Raw genomic sequence first — 21529 nt, forward strand, 5'->3', positions numbered from 1 at the left:
CCTTAGGCTACTTTGAAAGCTTGGCTGGCGGTTTACATATTAATAATTTCTGCTTGCATATTCAATCATGCATTTGTAAGTCAAAACAATGCTTTCATAGTGACCACAGGGAACTCTTCTCAGACACAGCAAATCCAAAATGGCAGCCATAAGCAGAGCCCTATGGGACACATATAATGGCACTGTACATAGATGCCACAGCTCAAAAATGTATTCCATGAATTTGTGATACTTTTGCAAGTCCTTTATACACTTTCTTTGTAGCCTAGATCATCCAGTTTGATCTGATGCATAACACAGGCCACAGACACTTAAGTTTCCTCTAAACTGCATTGCCACACAGCAGCTTATTAAGCGCTGCACAGGCTCTCAGGGCTGCGGTGGGGAGAGATGCCTCTCCCCCAGCCCTGGACCTGCCACGTCTGGGGGCAGAGGTGCCCTTCCCTGGACCTGCCGGGGGGGGGGGGGGGGGAAAGAGGAGAGGAGCCCCTCCTTTGGCCCCAAACCAGCCCCAGCCCGGGTCTGCTGCGGCTGGGGGAGACACACCTATCCTGCAGCCCCAGCCCCGGAGCTGCTGTGGTGGGGAGAGGTGCCTCTCTCCCCCAGCTCAGGTGCTGCTGTGGGGAGAGAGCTGTGAGGAGTCCTCTCTCCCCATTGTAGCACTGGGGCAGCCTGTACTCCAAACCCCTCATCCTCGACCCCACCCCCAGAGCCCGCACCCCCAGCCGGAGTCCTCACTCCCACCCCTCCCCACACACACACACACACACACACACACCAACCCAGCCTTGAGCCCCCTCCCACACTTCAAACGCCTTGGCCGCACCCCTGCCATGTGAATTTTGTTATGTGAACCAATATGGAGGTGAGAGATTCCGGCATCCAGGCCTGTATTCCATTGGATCAGTTGCTGCTGACATACAGCACATCTTATAGAAAGACATGTCAGCTTGATTTAAAGACTTAGTGCTAGAGGATTTACCACACCCCTAGGTAATCTTTTCTAATGGTTAAATATCATCCCTGTTAAAAATGCGCATCCCAATTTCAGTGGCAACATTCCCAAAATTTCCTCTGTGACAGAAGGAAATCCTTGATACTATCTCAAAAGATTCATATGTCTTGAAGTTTCCTTAGCTCCTTCATAAATTCAAAGAAACCATTTTCAAATTAAAAAACAAACAAAAAACCCCTTAAAATCTTCTAAAATGATTTCAGAGAGAATCTGAAGCATTTGTGGATTCCTAGATGGAAACAGAAGGATTCTGTATGTCTTAGAAAGTGCTGCAAATTTGCCGAGTGTGTGTTTCACTAGACTGCCAAACTTTTAAAAATAACAGCACTTCTAATGGGCTGCTCTGCAAAGTCCAATATAGTGCTAGAATCACGATTTACAAAGTTAACTAAGACAGGGGAAGTAGTAAGAAAATGAGCACTGGAGTTGCTTCCTTTTCCAGGAGATGGATAAGAAGTTGTCTCCCTCTTTAGGTGTACTGCTGGAGCAGGCCAGTTCATGAATATCAAGTTGTGTAGGGGGAAGCAGTAGTTTGCTTGGACAAGTGATTTGATAAGCACGGCCCAAGCCCAGTAGGCATAGTTTAGTTTATTCATTCAAAGCTCTAGTAGCAAGTAACCAACCTTTGACTGTCAAAATACAATCCCACTGAAGAACAACAATGAGAAATGCATGAAGACAAACATTTTGACGTAGTTCTTAGATATAGGCTGATCTAATTAGTAACGTCAGAAGCAAGAAAAAGCTGGATGGCCCTAATGCCAGCTAAAACCCAAAGAGCATTTTATAATTTAGCATGTGGAAAAAAAGACTTGTGGGATAAAGCAAGAATAGGGACATATTATAACAGGGACTGAATGAAGGGGCATTTAAACACTACCTTTGGAACAGACACTGGAGAATGCAACACTGTCTTTTTCATACATTCATGCAGAGAATCAAGTGTCCACTTGAGGTATTTCATCGGGATGCGCTATAATAAGAGCAAAGAGACTCCCACTCGCTCCCCCAAAGCCTACTATAATACATAATTCTGGGTAGATGAGTAAAACTGATCTCTGTGGGTATTACTCCTACTTCTGATAATTTAAGTAATCTAAACTTGTAATGAGAAGAAAGAGTCCTAACAGAGCTTTTCTATTTCAACAATAGCCAATAACAGTCAGCTCCCAAAATTTTCAGCTACCTTCTTTGTTTATATATTGATATATATTTCCTTTAGAGTAAACTACTCAAACATAAGTAATACGAACAACTGATAAGAGAACTCTCCACTTTATCCTCAGTTTTGGGTCCCCAAGCTGCCTCTGCACCAAATCTATTCATCAAGTACCATAACAAAAAAATACTTTACCAATATAGCACAAGCTTAAATTAAAACAACCTGCTTGACCTTGTTTTTAATATGGGCTAGCTATATTTAATTTTTTTTTCTTAAAAGTGTCATTTGTCTTCCTTCTTTTTAAATCCCAACTTTTGAAGGCACTCATTAAGGACCATCCATGTGAAAATGAACAAACTTCTCCAAAAATGTCAAGGAAGAAGAGGGCAACGAGAGGTACAGTAAGCACTATACTTACATCTAAGCCTTGCAGGAGTGGTTTTTCTTTTTAAATTGTTTCATGAAGTTTAAGAAATGTTGTACACTGGAGGGTAGTCAAACACTAAATCTATCCTTGAAACAAAGTAAGAGAGCTACCAGATTCTGCAACAAGTACTCAACTGTAAAAGGCACTGGTTAAAGAAAAACATACCTAATAAGTAACCATTTCACTGGGAGAGAAAAAAAAAGAGAAAAATCATCAGCCAGGACTGAATTCCACTGTGTTTGATACAGCCAGTCTTAGTGGTATCCTCCTTAAATAAACCCGTTGTATGATCTAATAAACCAAACTGCTAATATCAACAGAAAAATGCAAATCATTACTACAGCCTGATTGAATATTTAAGTTAAGCTTCACTCATGACAATACGACTGCTAACACATGCTGACCTGTCATCCACATCAATTCTCCCTTACAGGGACTGGATTACTAAAATATGGAAGAATAGGTCATATTTGCTGTTTACATAAGTCACCCTACTTACTTACAATATAATTTGAAAGTATAAACTGTGAAATATACAGAAGCTTTGTGGTTGGCTAAGCAAGACTGGCAAACCATTCTCTTGTGAATTCTCATTTCATCAGATCAAAATTGACCAATCTGTTATCAAGTCAAGATTTGGTCCTCTATGAGCTAGGAGGATATCTCAGGCAAGCGAAAACGTCAGCAGGTCTGACTTTCTATATACACATGCCATCTTTTAAATGTTTAATATGCCCTAAAGTAGTGTTTTTGCATGTGTTAAGTAGTGTTTCTTTGATGTACTAACAGATGTACTGGTTTTGTTGAACTAGATTTTGTTCTTGCCGTTGCAGCCTCCATAACAAGGCTCTTTGGGCATGGTTAAGAGCAGGCAGCATTGCTTAGTTGCAAATTTCTACCCACTTTCCCTTGTGGTAGCCAGGACAGAGATGCTTTGAGAGACTACCTCCATCATAGTCTGTTTTCATATACCCAATACAAAAATATCTAGTCTCATGAAAACCTTTGTCAGCAACACCAGATACAGAACTTAGTATGTGTGAAGATTAGACATATTCAAATTTGCTAGAAAGAATCTGACACCAAGCCTATCTTGCATCATTGGAAAGTCTTCTTAAAGCTGCACACTTGTGAAAGTGCAAGGAAAGAAAAAACTATGCATGATTTGCAATTACATATAAGAGTCTTTTAGGTATGAGGGATTTTCTCATTGAAATAGTTATTTCAAGATATTTAAGAAGTTGTCATTTCTTTAAGATGTTTGCTTTGAGGGTCAGCAGGGAAGATGGAATCCCTGTTTTAAGAAAAGTAAGTATTAAAATGTGCAACAGTAATTGAAATGGTTTAATATATTAAGTTCTAAAGCTTCTTATCCACATTGAACAAATCCTTACCAGACCATTGATGTGATTACACATGTCCCATAAAGGAATCAGAGCCAAGGTAACTCGGGAACCATCTTCAGTTGGAATCTGGTTTTGTCGTGTCATAACAGAGGAAACCGCCCACCTGCAAAGAATAAAAACTTCAATATTTCATTGTTTAAACACAGCCAGTTGATCAGCTGCAACCCAAAAGAAATCAACAGTTTAGATGAGCATTTCCAAACTTTCTCCCCAAAGAACAGAAAACATTCAGATCTCCATTTATGTAAAAATTTTTAAAAAAGTGTGCCCTTACCATATGCCACCAAGTATCAGAATTTCCTGTATAGTACTTTAGTCTATTCACTCAACTAATCCAGAATTATGAAAATTGAGATATTAAAAAACTGGCCAGTACAATACTTTTTAAAATGCATACCTTTATCATTCACATTTTGGGCAACTTCACACTTAAGTTGACACCTCCCTCCCTCCCTCCCAGTGAAGGAAACATCTGTGGAGATACCATCCCAAAGTAATGACTCAGAACTACAAAAGGACTAAAAGATCCCTTTGAGAGCTCATGAATTCCTCTTCGGGCTTGTCTACACTGGCAACTAACAGCGCTGCAACTTTCTCGCTCAGGGGTATGAAAAAACACCCCCCTGAGCACAGCAAGTTGCAGTACTGTAAAGCGCCAGTGTAAACAGTCTCCCAGTGCTGGGGGCTACGCCCGTCATTGAAGTGGCGCCGTGACCACACAAGGCACGTTAAAGCACTGCCACGGCAGCACTTTAGTGTTGCCAATGTAGACTAGCCCTTATTCATGATATTTTATCATTTTTAACTCAACTCAAGCTCCCTCTTATCTGAACTGATTCCACTTCTTAAGACACCTCCAAAATGCATTCAGACTTCACATGCATAGCAAGACTTTTCCAGGTCTCATACCAAATATCAGTTATGAGGTAATATATGCTGGTAAAACCTTTTGTGAAAAATAAGGAGGCTTAAACGGCAGAGTAAAAGTTACCTAAAAACTACACACCACCACACTAATCTCAGGCTGTCACGTGTAATTTGGCTAAATTAACTTCTCTTCCGACCCCATATTAATGACAATTTCTATGACTGTTGAAACATGACATTAAACTCTATTCTTTGTTGTTTCTAAAGAGAGTACCAGTGGGTATCAAACACTGACTTTTAAATGGTTTAACGAACAGGGTTGGGTTTTTTCCCCTTCTTCCTAGTGAAGCATCTCTCACTTTTCAAGATCCCAAGATTCACTTTAAAAAACAGTACACCAACCTGTAGTCATCATAAGTGAAAGAATCCTTTAAGGGCAGTTTGCTGGCATTAGGATGTGTCTGAGGAAAAAAAAATCTGAAATCAGTCAGCAGAATTTTCATTATTTAGCTGCCTAACAGATCCTAACAAGAGCCAAATGAAGCAGGAGGCGTCCAGCCGCGCTACAGAGGGATCATCATGCTATTATGCTCTCATACATCACTGTCAACTTAATTTGTTGTGCCCAGCAGCCGCCATAAATCTGTTTCTTCATATTTCAAGACTGGAACCCACAGACACCACACAAAAATAAAAATTTAAGGTGGACTGATTCCATAAAGGTAGAAAACAATCAACCTCACAAAACCCAAACAAGAAATGAACATTAGGTTTCAGCAAATTCTACTATCACCTCTCCTATCCTGGAATCTTAATTCTGTGTTTTACATATGGAGAATGAATTTATTCTAAGTCTCTCTTTCCTTCCTAGTAGTCACCAAGAGTTTATTCACAGTTCTGCCACACTTCAGGAATCTCAATAGATTAAAATATTTAAATGGTTTTAGTGACTAGCATAGTTAGGTTTAGTACAGCAACTATATGTAGATACACTCATCCAGAAGCAGGGTAATTCTATTTTTTCTTAGATTTGTTAGATTAGATATAAAAGGTATATAGTTTAGTTGACATTAGCAAATAAAGTACTGTGGTTAAAAAAAGTTTTTTAAACCTGTAAAACCTGTCACTCATTTCTGGTAAATGAAGTATCCAATATGCAGTATGTCGAAAATAACCTATCATACATTTTCTAAAAAGACATGGACTTTTCAACCACTTTAAAACTTTATACTAAACAACAGATTGAAAGCTATATGACTATAATTTTAATCTTCCATTTCAATTAAGTCTGTAGACAGATTGCAGTAAGTGATCAAATGAACAAATGGTTATTTCTTAAGATACAAATGAATTTTTCCTTAGCTGTATCTTTCCAACACTGTTAATACATGAAGCTCCATGTAGTATGGAGTTTTTACTCTTGACGCATTAGCATCACAAGTGCATGGTAATTTATCATCTCTCACTGTAATGTACTTGCTGGCACGGTGTGCAGGACAGTAGGGGATGAGGTATAAGTGGCCCAAACCGTAAATCAATTAGAAAACAAAAGCTTGTGCTCAGTGTGCAATTTTAGGCAAATTATACATTACAAAAGACTGCCAATTGGGTGTTAGGTCCCAGGTGTTTGCTCTCCCCAATCCCTGTAGTTAACCCTTTGGATGGATTAACTCTGAAATTTAGGATTTTCAAGTGAAAAGTTAATAATTTGAGCATTTCAAAAATTCAGTGTGAACTTCTACATTTCTATAGGATTTTAATATCTATAAATATTGTACACTGCACAGCAAATTACTCTATATTTAAACTTAACAGCACATTTTACAAAACAATTTCTCACACAAAACCACTAACACAATATTGAGCCACAAGCAACATTCCTCAGGAGCCGTTCTTTCCCACCAAACTATACTATAATTAGAAGATGAACATGCTAGAATCTGAGATAACTGAAATTATGTATTCCGTTAAAATTCTAAAAAATTCTTATTTCTTTATGACAACTTAATTTCCATTTTGATTAGCAGTATATTACTACTCTAAAGATTAAACCTTGGTATGATGAACTAAGCATCCAGGAAAGTTACCATTCAGAAGCAAAATAAAAATTAACAGTTAACCAAAGGGTTAACTAGAGTTTAATTTTAAAAGATTTCCACTAGAACATTTATGTCCAGTTCTATTACAAACTAATAACTGTCAAAGCTCATTCTATGCCTAGAAATCCTAAAGAAAATTTTCTGTGAACAGGGAAATTTCTAAAGAAATTTGATTGTTTCCCGTTTATATTCAATCCACAGAGTTAATCCAGGAATAAATCTTCATAACGCTAACGCTTACAAAGTTATTCTATTTCCTACTGTATTTTTTTGGGTACTAAAACAATTTTGCTTAAGAAAAGCGACATGGAGTTTTTCCAATTGTCATATTGATATTAGCTTTGACTAAACAGTTCATATTCACCAGGACAGACTTTGTCAGTGTGGCACTGATGCCACCTACTGGCACTGGAGCAGAATAATCACCAAAATGCTATGCACAAAATTAGATTATTTCCTCTTGAATTTGATCATTAATCATAACATGGCCAGGCCAAGTCAAAATCCTTCCAAACCCTCCTCCCTTAATTCACAATAGCTGGCATTAGGATAAACATGACACTAATTAAAATAAAAATCTCCTCCAGCATTACCAATTTGACCCTGGTGGTTCAAACTAATTCACCCTTGTGAAATCCTAATATTTGAAATATTTAATGTAAACAGATGCTACTTTAAACCAACAGCATGCAGCTGTTTATCGTAAGATCAAAAGAAACTAGGTGTACAAGAAATACTTATTTTTCACCCCAACAACCACTTCTGACAGGATGAATGATTGTCAACAATAGATCAGTAGTTAGAATGTACTAAAAAAAGTTAAATGGCATATAAACAGGAAAGTAAACATCTCAATATTTTTACTGATTTTTCCTTTGAAATCCAAATTCATTTTAAAGGTCTAGGACTGAGCACACTACAGTGAAATTCTTAAATGAAGCCTCAGATCAAATACTACACAGGCAGAAATTATTTATCAGCCAATATGTCTTAACAATGATCTACAGCAAGCATCTCTAGAAAGCAAGAGGGTAGTTCACACTATGATCAATCAGCCATTGGCCTCTCCAAGAGTGTAAATTAGTGTTAATTTTGATGGTGTAGTTTTTGTAATGGAGACATCTGACAACAAGGAACTGTATTGAGACAACCAGTTCATTTCACATGGGCTACTGAACAGCTATCAGATGGCAACGACTTTCAGTCACAACACACATCAATCCAGATTTGAACATGTGACCTCAAGGTGAAGGCTGTATATTCCATTAATCCCTTCATTTATAAATTTCTAGAAATTAGAGACTGCCGTATCTTAATAGTTCAGGTGCATGTAACCAGTGTTTTTATATGGATGAATTACAACAAAGGGCAAGAATGATATGGTTTTGTAATAAAAGATGCAAGACAGAATAAAATTACCAAAAAAATGTAATTACCATATTTATAAGAACACTTTTCACAATGCAATATTCTAGTAGCTATTTTAAAGAAATTAAAATATACTAAAGTCAGCATATCTGACCATATTAGATTTCTGCCCTGAACTATTTCAGCATGCTACTTAAAAATAGACCAAGAAATTTAAATTAAGCCTATAGATTATAAGAGTTTGAAGACAGAAAACATTAACAATATTCTGATTAAAAAATTGATTTAGCATGCAGCTTCTCTTTATAGTCCCTTGGTAAAAATGAAATCTCCCTAACAAACACTTAATAAAACCTCTCAATATATCTAGAAAGAAAAATGACACAAATGCATTAAGTATTAAATACCCTTGGAAAAAGTCACATATTCCATGAATTTTTGATGTACTATCTTGACATTAATGTAAAACCTTGATATTTATAATTGACAGATATTTAATAAAGTATAGAAGATGGCTGCTACATAGCATGCAAATTTTCCAAGTTGATCAAAAAAGATACAGACATGTATTTAAACTAAACAAACACTTAATATGTAACAAAATCAGACATTGCTTTTTTAAGCTTATGCAGCCAGACCTTTAGGGAGCAGCTATAAAATATGGCATTCAGCATTACATGAACTCTAATTCAAACTAATCAAGTCTGTACGAAACAGCTTTGAATAGCTTTAATTTTTTTTAAGTTAAAAATGGGAACATCAAGTGAGTATTCTCATTTAAATGCAGGCCCTTACATTCTATCAAAAGGGTCATTATGGAGGAACAAACCCCATACAGTAGAACCTCAGAGTTACAAACACCAGAGTTACAAACTGACCAGTCAACCACATACCTTATTTGGAACTGCAAGTATACAATCAGGTAGTAGCAGAGACAAAAAAAAAAAATACAATACAGTACTGTGTTAAACGTAAACTACTAAAACAAATAAAGGGAAAGCACTTTTCTTCTGCATAGCAAAGTTTCAAAGCTGTATTAAGTCAATCTTCAGTTGTAAACTTTTGAAAGAATCATAACGAATCAATCTTGAATCATAAGAATCAATCTTATTTGTTCAGAGTTACGAACAGCCTCCATTCCCAAGGTGTTCATAATTCTGAGGTTCTATTGTATATTTAAACAAAAAGTTAGTAAACCTTTTTGGGATAATACTGTCAGAGTTGGCATCCTGTGGTGGCCAAATGGAGCAAAATCAAGGGTTGGTGCATTTACATTTCTGGGTGTCTATTTCCAAATGGTACAGTAACTCCTCACTTAACGTTGTAGTTATGTTCCTGAAAAATGCAACTTTAAGTGAAACGATGTTAAATGAATCCAATTTTCTCATAAGATTTAATGTAAATGTGGAGGGTTAGGTTCCAAGGAAATTTTTTTGGGGCAGACAAAAGCCATTATATACTGTACAGCAGTGCTACTCAAAGTGGTGGTTCGCGGACCGGAGCCATTGGCTGCTGGTCTGCGCGCACATTGGAAAAAATATTGCCGGTCCCCCACATCAGATAGCTTGAGAAGCACTGCTGTACACTACTGTACTGTGGTTGGGAAGTGCCCCTGGCTTACATCACACACGCACAGCCAGCTGCAGGCAAGGACACTAGGAAGCACCTTTGCAGCAGCGGCAGCTTACCCAGAGAAGAACAGGCGCCGACTTTGCTGGGGGATGCTCCAGGCTTGCCTCTTCCCGTCCCCGCTCGACTCCAGGCGCACCTCTTCCCACCCCCACTCCAGCTCCTCTCCGGAGCACGCTGCATCCCCGCCCCTTCCCTGCCCCCAGAACATCCTAAGCACTACCAAACAGCTGTTTGGTGGGCTTAGGACTTTCTGGGAGGGAGAGGGAGGAGTGGAGACACAGCGCTTCCCCGCTCTTCCCCCTCTCTCCCAGAAAGTCTTAAGCGCCGCCAAACAGCTGTTTGGTGGTGGGGGGAAGTGCTGGGAGGGAGGGGGAAGAGGCGGAGAAGAGGAACTTGTGCAATGCTCCCTTGTAAAGTCGCTGCTCTTCCACAAAATCTTACATACAGTGTACAGAGCAGGGAGCCAAATGACATTATAGGGGAGCACTGCACAACTTTAAACAAGCATGTTCCCTAATTGAGCAGCAACGTAACTTTGAAACATTAAGCGGGAGGGCGTTAAGTGAGGAGTTAGTGTACTGTTCTGTCTAAAAAAAACCTTCCTCCAAATTTCAAAACTTGCTTATATACAGTTGGAGGATGTCTCAAAACGAACAGAAAGTACCAGTGGTTGCTGCCGGATTGCCTGTAGCCACACTGGCGAAAGAAAGGGTTCTACTCTAGCAACTAAGACCACCACCAAGGCTAGCAGCCAGTCTGACAGCCAGATATGGGGGTGGTGAGAGGTGAAGTTATTGAACACTTTTGCCCTCTTGGGCAACTGACATATCAAGATGGTATATGTGTGCAACTTTGTAAAAGTAAGGTTCTTCCCTTCCTTCACGTTATTTCTCAGGCACAATAGAAAAGAACAATTATTTACTTTATACTACTAGAACATAAGACCAGTCATACTGTGTCAGACCAATGGCCCATCTAGCCCAGGATCCTGTCTTCTGACAGTGGCCAGAGCCAGAGCTTTCAGAGGGAATGAACAGAACACAGCAATTTCAAGTGATCCATCTCCATTACAACTTCTGGCAATCAAAGACTCGGGACACCAAGAGCATGGGGTTCCATACCTGACCATGTGCCTAATAGACACTGATGGATCTATCCTCCATGAACCTAATTCTTTTTTTAACCCTGTTTTTTTTTTTGTCCTTCACAACATCCCATGGTAACAAGTTCCACAGGTTGACTGTGCATTGTGTGAAGAAGTATTTCCTTATGCTTGTTTTAAACTGGCTGCCTATTAATTTCATTGAGTGATTCCTAGTTCTTATGTCACATGAAAAAGTACATACCATGCCCCTATTCACTCTCTCTAGACCATTCATGATTTTATAGCTGTCTAATCATAGCTCCCCCTGTCAATGCTTTTCTAACAGTTCCAATCTTTTTAATCTCTCCTTCTTTGGAAGTTGTTCCAAACCCCTAATCATTTTTGTTGCCCAACTCTGTACCTTTCTAATTCTTTTTTGAGATGGAGTGACCAAAACTGCATGCAGTATTCAAGGTATGGGCATACCAAGGATTTATAAAACAGAAAATATAATCATGTCACTTTATTATCTATCCCTGTCCTAATGGTTCCTATTTATTTTAGGGACCAGTCAGCTTAACTTCTGTACCTGGAAAGATAATGGAGCAAATAATTAAGCAATTAATTTGCAAACACCTAGAAGATAATAAGGTGATAAATAACAGTCAGCATGGATTTATCAAGAACAAATCATGTCAAACCAACCTGATAGCTTTCTTTAACAGGGTAACAAGCCTTGTGGATAGGGTGGAAGCGGTAGATGTGGTATATCTTGACTTTAGTAAAGCTTTTGATACTGTCTCGCATGACCTTCTCATAAACAAACTAGAGAAATACAACCTAGATGGAGCTACTATATGGTGGGTGCATAACTCATTGGAAAATCATTCCCAGAGAGTTATCATCAGTGGTTCACAATCATGCTAGAAGGGCATAATGAGCGAGGTCCGGCAGGGATCAGTTCTGGGTCGTTTCTGTTCAGTATCTTCATCAATGATTTAGATAATGGCATAGAAAGTACACTTACAAAGTCTGCAGATGATACCAAGCTGGGAGGGGTTGCATGTGCTTGGAGAATAGGATTAAAATTCAAAATGATCTAGACAAACTGGAGAAATAGTCTGAAGTAAATAGGATGAAATTCAATAAGGACAAATGCAAAGTGTTCCACTTAGGAAGGAACAATCAGTTACACACATGAAAATTGGGAAATGACTGTATAGGAAGGAGTACTGTGGAAAGGGATCTGGGGGTCATAGTGGATCACAAGCTAAATATGAGTCAACAGTGTAGCGCTGTTGCAAAATAACCAAACAACATTCTTTGATGTATTAGAAGGAGTATTCTAAGCAAGATGCGAGAAGTAATTCTTCCGCTTTCCTCTCACTGATTAGGCCTCAACTGGAGTACTGTGTTCAGTTCTGGGCACCACATTTCAGGAAAGATGTGCATAAATTGGAGAAAGTCCAGAGAAGATTAAAGTTCGAGAAAACATGACCTATGAGGGAAGATTGAAAAAATTGGATTTGTTTAGTCTGGAGAAGAGAAGACTGAGGGGAGGGACATGATAACAGTTTTCAAAGTACATAAAAGGTTGTTACAAGGAGGAGGGAGAAAAATTGTTCTTCTTTATCTCTGAGGATAGGAGAAGAAGCAATGGGCTTAAACTACAGCAAGGGCGGTTTAGGTTGGACATTAGGAAAACTTCCTCTCAGTGGTTAAGCACTGGAATAAATTGCCTAGGGAGGTGGTGGAATCTCCATCATTGGGGATTTTTAAGAGCAGGTTGGACAAACACCTGTCAGGGATGGTAGATAATACGTAGTCCTGCCTTGAGTGCAGGGGACTGGACTAGATGACCTCTCAAGGTCCCTTCTAGTTCTATGATTCTATTAGCTTTTTTGACTGCCGCTGCACACAGAGCAGATGTTTTCAGAGAATTATCCACAATCACACTAAGATCTCTTTCTTGAGTGTTAACAGCTAATTTAGACCCCATCATATTGTATGTGTAGTTGGGATTATTTTTTCCAATGTGCATTACTTTGCATTTATCAACACTGAATTTCATCTGCCATTTTGTTGCGCAGTCACCCAGTTTAGTGAGTGTTCTTTGTAACTCTTCACAGTCAGCTTTGGACTTAACTATCTTGAGTAATTTTGTGTCATCTGCAAATTTTGCCACCTCACTGTTCACCCCTTTTTCCAGATCTTTTATGAATATGTTCAAAAGCACTGGTCCCAATACAGATCCTTGGGGAATCCCTGTTATTTACCTCTCCTCTGTGAAAACTGACCATTTATCCCTATTCTTTGTTTCTTATCTTTTAACCAGTTACTGATCCATGAGAGGACCCTCCCTCTGATCCCAGGACTGCTTACTTTGCTTAAGAGCCTTTGGGGAGAGACTTTGTCAAAAGCTTTCTGAAAGTCCAACTACATAGTAACCACTGGATCACTCGTCCACATACTTGTTGACACCTTCAAAAAATTCTAATACATTGATGATGCATGATTTCCCTTTACAAAAGCCATGTTGACTCTTCCCCAAGATACTTTATTTAAGGCTAAGATTTTGTCATGGTTATTTTTAGTAAAAATCAGACAGGTCATGGGCAATAAACAAAAAAAATCACAGAAGCCGTGACCTGTCTGTGACTTTTGCTGCTGCGGTTCCATGGTTTCCTCTGCCACAGTGGTGGCTGAGAGCTGTGGCGTTCCCACTCTGCCAGTGGCACCTGGAAGCTGCATCTGGGGGGGGGGGGGGTAGGGGGAGGCCCTCTCCACCCACAGCATCTGGGAGCTGCAGGGTGACCATATTTCCAGAAGAGAAAATCGGACACCCCCAGCTGCTCGCCTGAGGCATGTCCCCCATACCAATGCACACAAGGCTGTCACCCGTCGCTGGAACCCTGAGGATGGCCCCCTCAGGAGTCTGTCACCTGTCGCTGGAACCTTGCAGAGGGCCTCATAGCACTGGAACCCTGCCAGGGCCCCACTGGCTGCCAGCTCCAGAGTCCTGCAGGCCCTGGGCTGAAGCAGAGAATTTCAGGGAGGTCTCTGGAAGTCAGGGATTCCATGACTTCCGTGACCTCCGTGACTTAAATGTAGCCTTAATTATATTCAAACATGTGTCTGATAATTCTATTCTTTACTATAGATTCAACCAATTTGTCTGGTGCTGAAGTAAAACTTACTGGCCTGTAAATTGCCAGGATTGCCTCTGAAGCCTTTTTTAAAAATTGGTGTTACATTAGCTACCCTCCAGTCATCTGGTACAGAGGCTGATTTAAGCGATACTTTAATTGACTCTCATACTGTCACTCCACCATCAACACAACCTACTCCTTCATTCCTATATATTTTGTACTTTGGTATTACCATGTCCCATTGATTATCATTACATCTCATAACAAAAGAACTAGGGGTCATCAAATGAAATTAATAGGCAGCAGGTTTAATACAAACAAAAGGAAGTATTTCTTCACACAATACACAACCTGTGGAACTCTTTGCCAGAGGATGTTGTGAAGGCCCAGACTTTAACAGGGTTAAAAAAATAACTAGATAAATTCAGGGAGGATTGCCCATCCTGGCTAATAGCCATTGATGGACCTGGGATAGCGCCCCTAGCTTCTGTTTGCCAGAAGCTGGGAATGAATGACAGGGAATGGATCACTTGATTTCCTGTTCTGTTCATTCCCTCTGGGGCACCTGGCATTGGCCTCTGTCGGAAGACAGGATACTGGGCTAGACGGATCTTTGGTCTGACCCAGTATAGCCGTTCTTATGTATGTTCTTATCATTGTTCCACTATTACATCAATATTCTCATTTAATGCCAGGCACTCTAGCTCACCCATCTAAGTATTTAGACTTTAGCATTTGTATATATCTATTTGTACATTTTGTCACTGAATCTGGTTCTTCGAGACATTCTGTAAATGTAGAACACACAACCTGCCCTCTGTTCTCACAGTTCAGAGTCTTTTATAAGGATTCTTGGTGGCAAATGTTAGAGATGCTCTGCCCTTTATTCCCTTGGTAGGGGTCATGCAAGGGTAGTCAGAGGGCATGTCCAGCCCCAATAGACACTACTGGTCAAAAATTCTGATCTCCTGTGAATGGGGTATATGCATACCAAGAGTGGGATCCATGTTTAAAGATACTAAAAGAAAGATTTACTGAATCCCACTGTATTTAATAAAATGTTTGAGTAAATTAAAACAAGTGATGGCAGTAAGGGAAGAGTATCACTCAGCTCACTATTGTACATACCTTTGATGTTACTGGATGCTTTGTTTGCCATATGAAATATGGTTTTACACAAAAAAATATTTTCAGAGAAAGATATTTGTTTGTTAAATTTTCTCTGGGCAGAAATGCATAGATAACTAAGATCTTTCCACCCCTTGATTTTCAAAGAGTTCATAGGATCACTAAATCTCAACAGCTGCCTCTGCAGAAGCGGACAGTCAAGCAAAACAAAAACTGCTACAACACCAGGACCTTTCTGACTGACCTAGTTAGGTTAGCCTCAGTTTTAGAAGCTCTTCTTTGAAGAATTTCTCTTTTACGTTACTATTGTAACAGGACTTTACCACCTGGATGAAAGCAACAGCAGCCACCAAGTCCCTGATTCTAAAAAGTACTAAGTATGTGCTCAATGCTTTGCTGAATCAGGACCCAAGAGCTGAGTTCACACACCTCTGTGTTCTGGCTCAATCATCATACTTACACTTCCATTCAGATTAAATTTCGACAGAGGTTCCAGTACAACTTTGCTTCCTATTCTTGTTGACAAAGACAGTGGAAGGAGTCTTGGGGAACCTTCTTCCTGTCCCTCTCGGAAGAATATAGTTTCAAGCACACACATCCCAAAAGGAAAAGATATTGGACAATTTCTGCATCAATATCACTAAATCAGGTGTCAATATCATAAAGAAACTATTCTGTGTCACTGAAGTTGTGTCAGGCTTTACTTCTGCATATCATCTCTGGAAAGAATGCCACTCAGTGCGGATTATACTGTGGCATCCCAAGCAAAAAATAATGGTAAGGTTACTTGAGGTACTCAAAGCCAAACCCAGCTTAAGCTTCCACCTTGTTAGCTTTCACGCCTTTGAACATTAAGCTCAAGGGTTTTTCTTTTGACCAAGCAGAATTTTTTTCCCTCTCCACCCTCAGTGAAGTCTCCCCTTTCCAATGCATTCATTAACATGGGGAAATTTCATTAAGAGACAAGTTGGATACTACATGATGGTTTCAGGCCAAGGTGAAACCACACACACTCCAGGCCACAAGTAGGAAGTTTTATCAGTAATTGCTGGGTACTGTCCCCTTCCCAGCTGTGGAAATCCTTTGAAGCAGGAGCCTTAAAGAGAAACACTTCTCTGTACAGAACTACTGAGGCTATAATTGCCCTTAAGCTAAACTAAATAAAGATTTCAGAAAGGAGGCTCCAAGTGATCTAGAGAGAATCAGAATTCCCATCTTCTATTGAATATGTGCTGCCTAACATAATGAGGTAACCCATCAGTCCAGAATGGTGGATACGAAGAAAACTACAAGATGTTTTCTACTTTGTAATAATAGTTTACTTCTACAGAGGTACATGTCAAAACATTCACTTAACTTGTTTTATTAACTGCTAGGAGTGTGTCTATTCTAAAAGTAGGTGCTAGATTTTCTAAGGTGAAAAAAAAATATTACAAACCAGAACGTTCTAACACAAGAGCAGAATGGAGCTCTAAACTTTAAAAAGGCACCACAGGACTGTAATTAAAGTTATATAATTCACCTACTGACTTGATGAGGCACCTGAAAGTACTGTAAGTTTGTGTCAGTGATTTTTTTTTATTGCATATGATAAATATTGATTGGATGTTTTGTGTCATTCCTACATTACAGCAGGATTCATGTGGTGAGAATGGTGTAGAATGACACTTCCTGGCATAGCAGAGTTTAACTGTATCTTCCATTCCATTTCTTTTGTACATCACCACTTGCAAAAAACCGCACATAGACAGTGGAGATAGCAGTGCCATTCTAGCCCCCTCAAACACACACAATCATGACACAAGTTATCTGTTCTAGGATCCAGAGGCCAGTCAATCCAGAACATTTGGGAAGGAATAGCTGGATATACACTCTTGGTTGGTAGTGGCTGCAGTCATTTACTTCCCCAGTCACCACACAGACTAATAATCCTCAACCTTTTCCATAGCCCCTTTTTCATGATATTTTGGAAGGAGTTCCCACTTATAATATGCAAAGGGAAGGGCAACTGTGACTCCTTGACACCTGCTTGCAAATCTGAGGTTGAAAACTCCTGATATAGAGACAGTGAGAGTGCAGTTGTACCTTCAGTGAGCTCCCTCGTAAATGCCTTTTTCCCCTTAGACAGTTCAACCCCTGTCACATGAAGAAATACTGAAAAGGACAGGGTACCCAGACCTGCTTCCTTCATCTTCTTCCCACACATCATTGACAGCATGTATGCCAAAAGAGAGGAAGAAGGACAGCAGCCAGATGTGCAATTCCAAAAGACAATAGGCCTTCTTCACCCAACTGTTCTGTAACCCAAACTGCGTACTGTGTTTGACTTGGCAAGTACTGCAGTTCCAAGTGAAACTTACTTTTAAAGCTAGTCACTTTTAATTTTTATTTCTTCTCATTCTTTATACTGCCTAGAAGAGAAGTTCTCAAACTGTGGGTCCTGACGCCACAGTGGGCGGTGACCCTGTTTTAATGGAGTCGCCAGGACTGGCATTAGACTTGCTGGGGCCTGGGACCAAAGTACAAGGGTTTTCAGCCTTGGGTGGCGGGGCTCAGGCTACAATTTCCCCCTCCCAAGGCTGAAGCCCTTGGGCTTTGGTTATGGGACCTGCCCAGGATGGTGGGGCTCAGGCTTCAGCTTTGGCCCCTTTGCCTGGGGCAGCAGGGCTTTGGCAGGCTCAGGCTTCAGTCCCCCCTCCTGGGGTCATGTAGTAATTTTTGCTGTCAGAAGGGAGTTACAGTGCAATGAAGTTTGAGGAATCCCTGATCTAGAAAAATATAAATGCCTTCCTCAACAGGTGAAGCCAACACCACCTTTCTACAATCAACTGACAGAAAGGGATGTCACCACACTTTAAAAGTGAGTTCATCATTTAAGGGACTTCACTTTAGATAACCTGAGGAAAAAGACATTCTTTCCCAAGCTTGACTGGAGTGATGCCTGGCAAGGAGATAAGTATACCATCACATTACATTGATTCCATTAAGAGTGTGTGAATCTTTGGACAACATACAGAACAATATGAGTATCAGAAAGTTACCCAGACTTTCATAAAAAAACATATTAATGAAATCTTTATTGCAAATTCAGTCTGTTGGAACTTTACTAATGTCACTGAGTGACCAGCAAAAAAGCCAACAGCAGAATCTCCATAGGATGTACATAACTCTACAGTTCCAAAACACAGATTTTACATTTTGCTCTAAGAGATCTGGGTAAAGGAACATCAAGCTTTTCATTTTTAAATTGCTATTCCCAAGCCAGCAGTGTCAGAAATCCACCACTGCTGTTTAGTAAACACCTCTACCCTGATATAACGCGACCCGATAGAACACAATTTCGGATATAATGCGGTAAAGCAGTGCTCTGGGTGGTGAGGCTACACACTCAGGCGGATCAGCACATCTGGCTCCGACACACTGCTCTGAGTGGCATGTTAAGGGTGCCGGGCCGGGGCCGAGGGGTTGGATAAGGGGCAGAGGGTCTTGGGGGGCGGTCAGGAGGTTCTGGGGGCGAGGCAGTCAGGGGACAGGGGCGTTGGAGTCCCGGGAGGCCTGTCAGGGGGCGGGGGTGTGGATAGGGGTTAGGGCAGTTCAGAGGACGGGAGGGAAGTTGGATGGGTCGGGAGTTCTGAGGAGTCAGTCAGGGGGCGGGAAGTGACTATTAATAATGGAAATGCTCGAGGCAAAGCAAGTTCGATATAACGCGGTTTCACCTATAAAGCAGTAAGATTTTTTGGCTCCTGAGGACCGCGTTCTATTGGGGTAGAGGTGTATTACGTTAAATGGTCTTGGTGGTCTTAGTATAGTTCTCTACTGGCAACAGAACACACAAAGGCACCATTGTAACTAGTACCCTTGTTATTAGCCCAACTAGAGAGTGTATGCTCATTTATTCCTTGATGAGTGAACTATTGTTCCACTGCCAAGACGTGGATATCCCATAACAAGACTGAAGCACACCTGTAAAAAAAGTATGTGGTAGCTTGTACTGCTAATGCTGTATTAGGATTTCAGCCTCCACAACTTCTTCTCTAACATGGTGTATTTAGCTAGGTAACATTTCTATATTACATGTAGTCAAACAAATTGGAATACCTGACCTGGTTTACGCTCTGCTCTAAAGCCCAAACTAAGACGAATCCAACCCCAAACATGTTGAATTTACACCATCCAACTGCATACTATACTACCAGCTCATCTTCTGCCTGCCACTGACTGTCCCCCTGCCCCAACTATGGTTCTTATTAACTTGTTTACAATGTCACCTGAAAGCCACTTGCTAAGACAAACAAGTTTGTTTACGTTTACAGAAGATAATGCTGCCGGCTTCGTGTTTACAATGTCACCTGAAAGCAAGAACAGGTGGTAGTGTGGCACTTTTGTAGTCAGTTTTGCAAGGTATTTATGTGCCAGATATGCTAAACATTCGTATGTCCCTTCATGCTTCGGCCACCATTCCAGAGGACATGCTCCACGCTGATGTCTCTCTTTAAAAAAATGTGCTCTGTGTTTTACCAGCATTCTTGTCATAAGAGTCTCCGAAGATGACCCAGCATGTTGTTCATTTTAAGAATACTTTCACTGCAGATTTGACAAAATGCAAAGAAGGTACCAATGTGAGATTCTGAAAGACAGCTACAGCACTTGACCCATGGTTTAAGAATCTGAAGTGCCTTCCAAAATCTGAGAGGGATGAGATATGGAACATGCTTTCAGAAGTCTTAAAAGAGCAACACTACGATACAGAAACTACAGAACCCAAACCACCAAAAAAAGAGAATCAACCTTTTGTTGCTGGAATCTGACTCAGATGATGAAAATGAATACGTGTCGCTCCAGATGGCTTTGGATTGTTTTTCAGCAGAACCCATCATCAGCATGGAAGCATGCCTTCTGGAATGGTGGCCGAAGCATGAAGGGGCATACAAATCTTTAGCATATCAGGAACGTAAATACCCTGCAAAGCTGACTACGAAACTGCCACGCGAACACGTGTTCTCACTTTCAGGTGACACTGTAAATAAGAAGCGGGCAGCATTATCTTCTGTAAACGTAAACAAACTTGTTTGTCTTAGCAAGTGGCTGAACAAGAAGTAGGACTGAGTGGACTCGTAGGCGCTAAAGTTTTACATAGTTTTGTTTTTGAGTGCAATTATGTAACAAAAAATCTACATTTGTAAGTTACACTTTCGCAATAAAGAGATCACAATACAGTATTTGTATGAGGTGAATTGAAAAATGCTATTTTTTTGCAGTGCAAATATTTATAATAAAAATAATATAAAGTGAGCACTATACACTTTGTATTCTGTCAGGTTTTAGAGTAACAACCGTGTTAGTCTGTATTCACAAAAAGAAAAGGAGTACTTATGGCACCTTAGAGACTAAATTTGTTAGTCTCTAAGGTGCCACAAGTACTCCTTTTCTTTTTGTATTCTGTGTTGTAACCGAAATCAATATATTTGAAAATGTAGAAAAACCACAAATATTTGTAATAAATTGCAATTGGTATTCTATTAACAGTGTGATTAATCATGATTATTTTTTAAATCATTTGACAGCCCTATTAATTTTCCATTTTAATTTTAACATGATTTTAAAAATCAACTACAACTACCAATTAAATAGTTGTCTTAAAATGGGGCAGCCAGTAGAAGAACATCACCCTCCATCACTCTTGGGGAGAAAATGCTGTAATCTACTGCCACTGGCCCTTTGGTGTGAGGGAGAATTAAAGTAGCATTCCAGCATTTCCATTTGCCATAGAGTACTCCTGATGTCTTGCACTGATCTATACAGAAACCACTCTGAAGTTAACTACAAACATGCAACCAGATGCAGCTGGGAGGAAAAAAAATCAACCAGGAAATCCAAGGCACACTCCTTCAAAAAGCCACGAAGAAAATATAACAAAGAATCTCATAGTGAATGACTAAACTATATGGCTCCCTCTTGTGCTTATAATGCCACATTTCAGTGCAGACCCCCCCCCCCCCCAACATTAAACCACAAACATTTGAACTCTGTTCACCCTTCAGTGCACATACAATGCCCATAAGTGTTAAGAGAAGTTACACACATGCTTATCCAGGAAAGAAAAAAAAACCCTGTGGTATACAAAAGTTCTCTTTGGAACAAGCTATAAAAACCTCTTAAAAGAAAAGCTACTTAGATACAAGGCTACTGATT

The 21529-nt window shown here is 40.0% G+C and overlaps 1 protein-coding gene across 2 annotated transcripts in view; it reads right to left on the reverse strand.

Moving 5' to 3' along the window:
• SETD3 (SET domain containing 3, actin N3(tau)-histidine methyltransferase) overlaps nucleotides 1-21529 on the reverse strand; it is a 66899-nt gene that overhangs the window by 12201 nt on the left and 33169 nt on the right. For both annotated transcript variants that reach the window (XM_073349613.2, XM_078853382.1), the window contains exons 7-8: nucleotides 5280-5338; nucleotides 3999-4113 (exon numbers count right to left, since the gene is read on the reverse strand). In XM_073349613.2, the coding sequence (XP_073205714.1) occupies nucleotides 3999-4113; nucleotides 5280-5338 (174 nt within the window). The remainder of the gene's footprint in view (nucleotides 1-3998; nucleotides 4114-5279; nucleotides 5339-21529) is intronic.

Source organism: Lepidochelys kempii, chromosome 6 (genome assembly GCF_965140285.1).
Source record: "Lepidochelys kempii isolate rLepKem1 chromosome 6, rLepKem1.hap1, whole genome shotgun sequence".
In the NCBI taxonomy this organism is placed as follows: Eukaryota; Metazoa; Chordata; order Testudines; family Cheloniidae; genus Lepidochelys; species Lepidochelys kempii.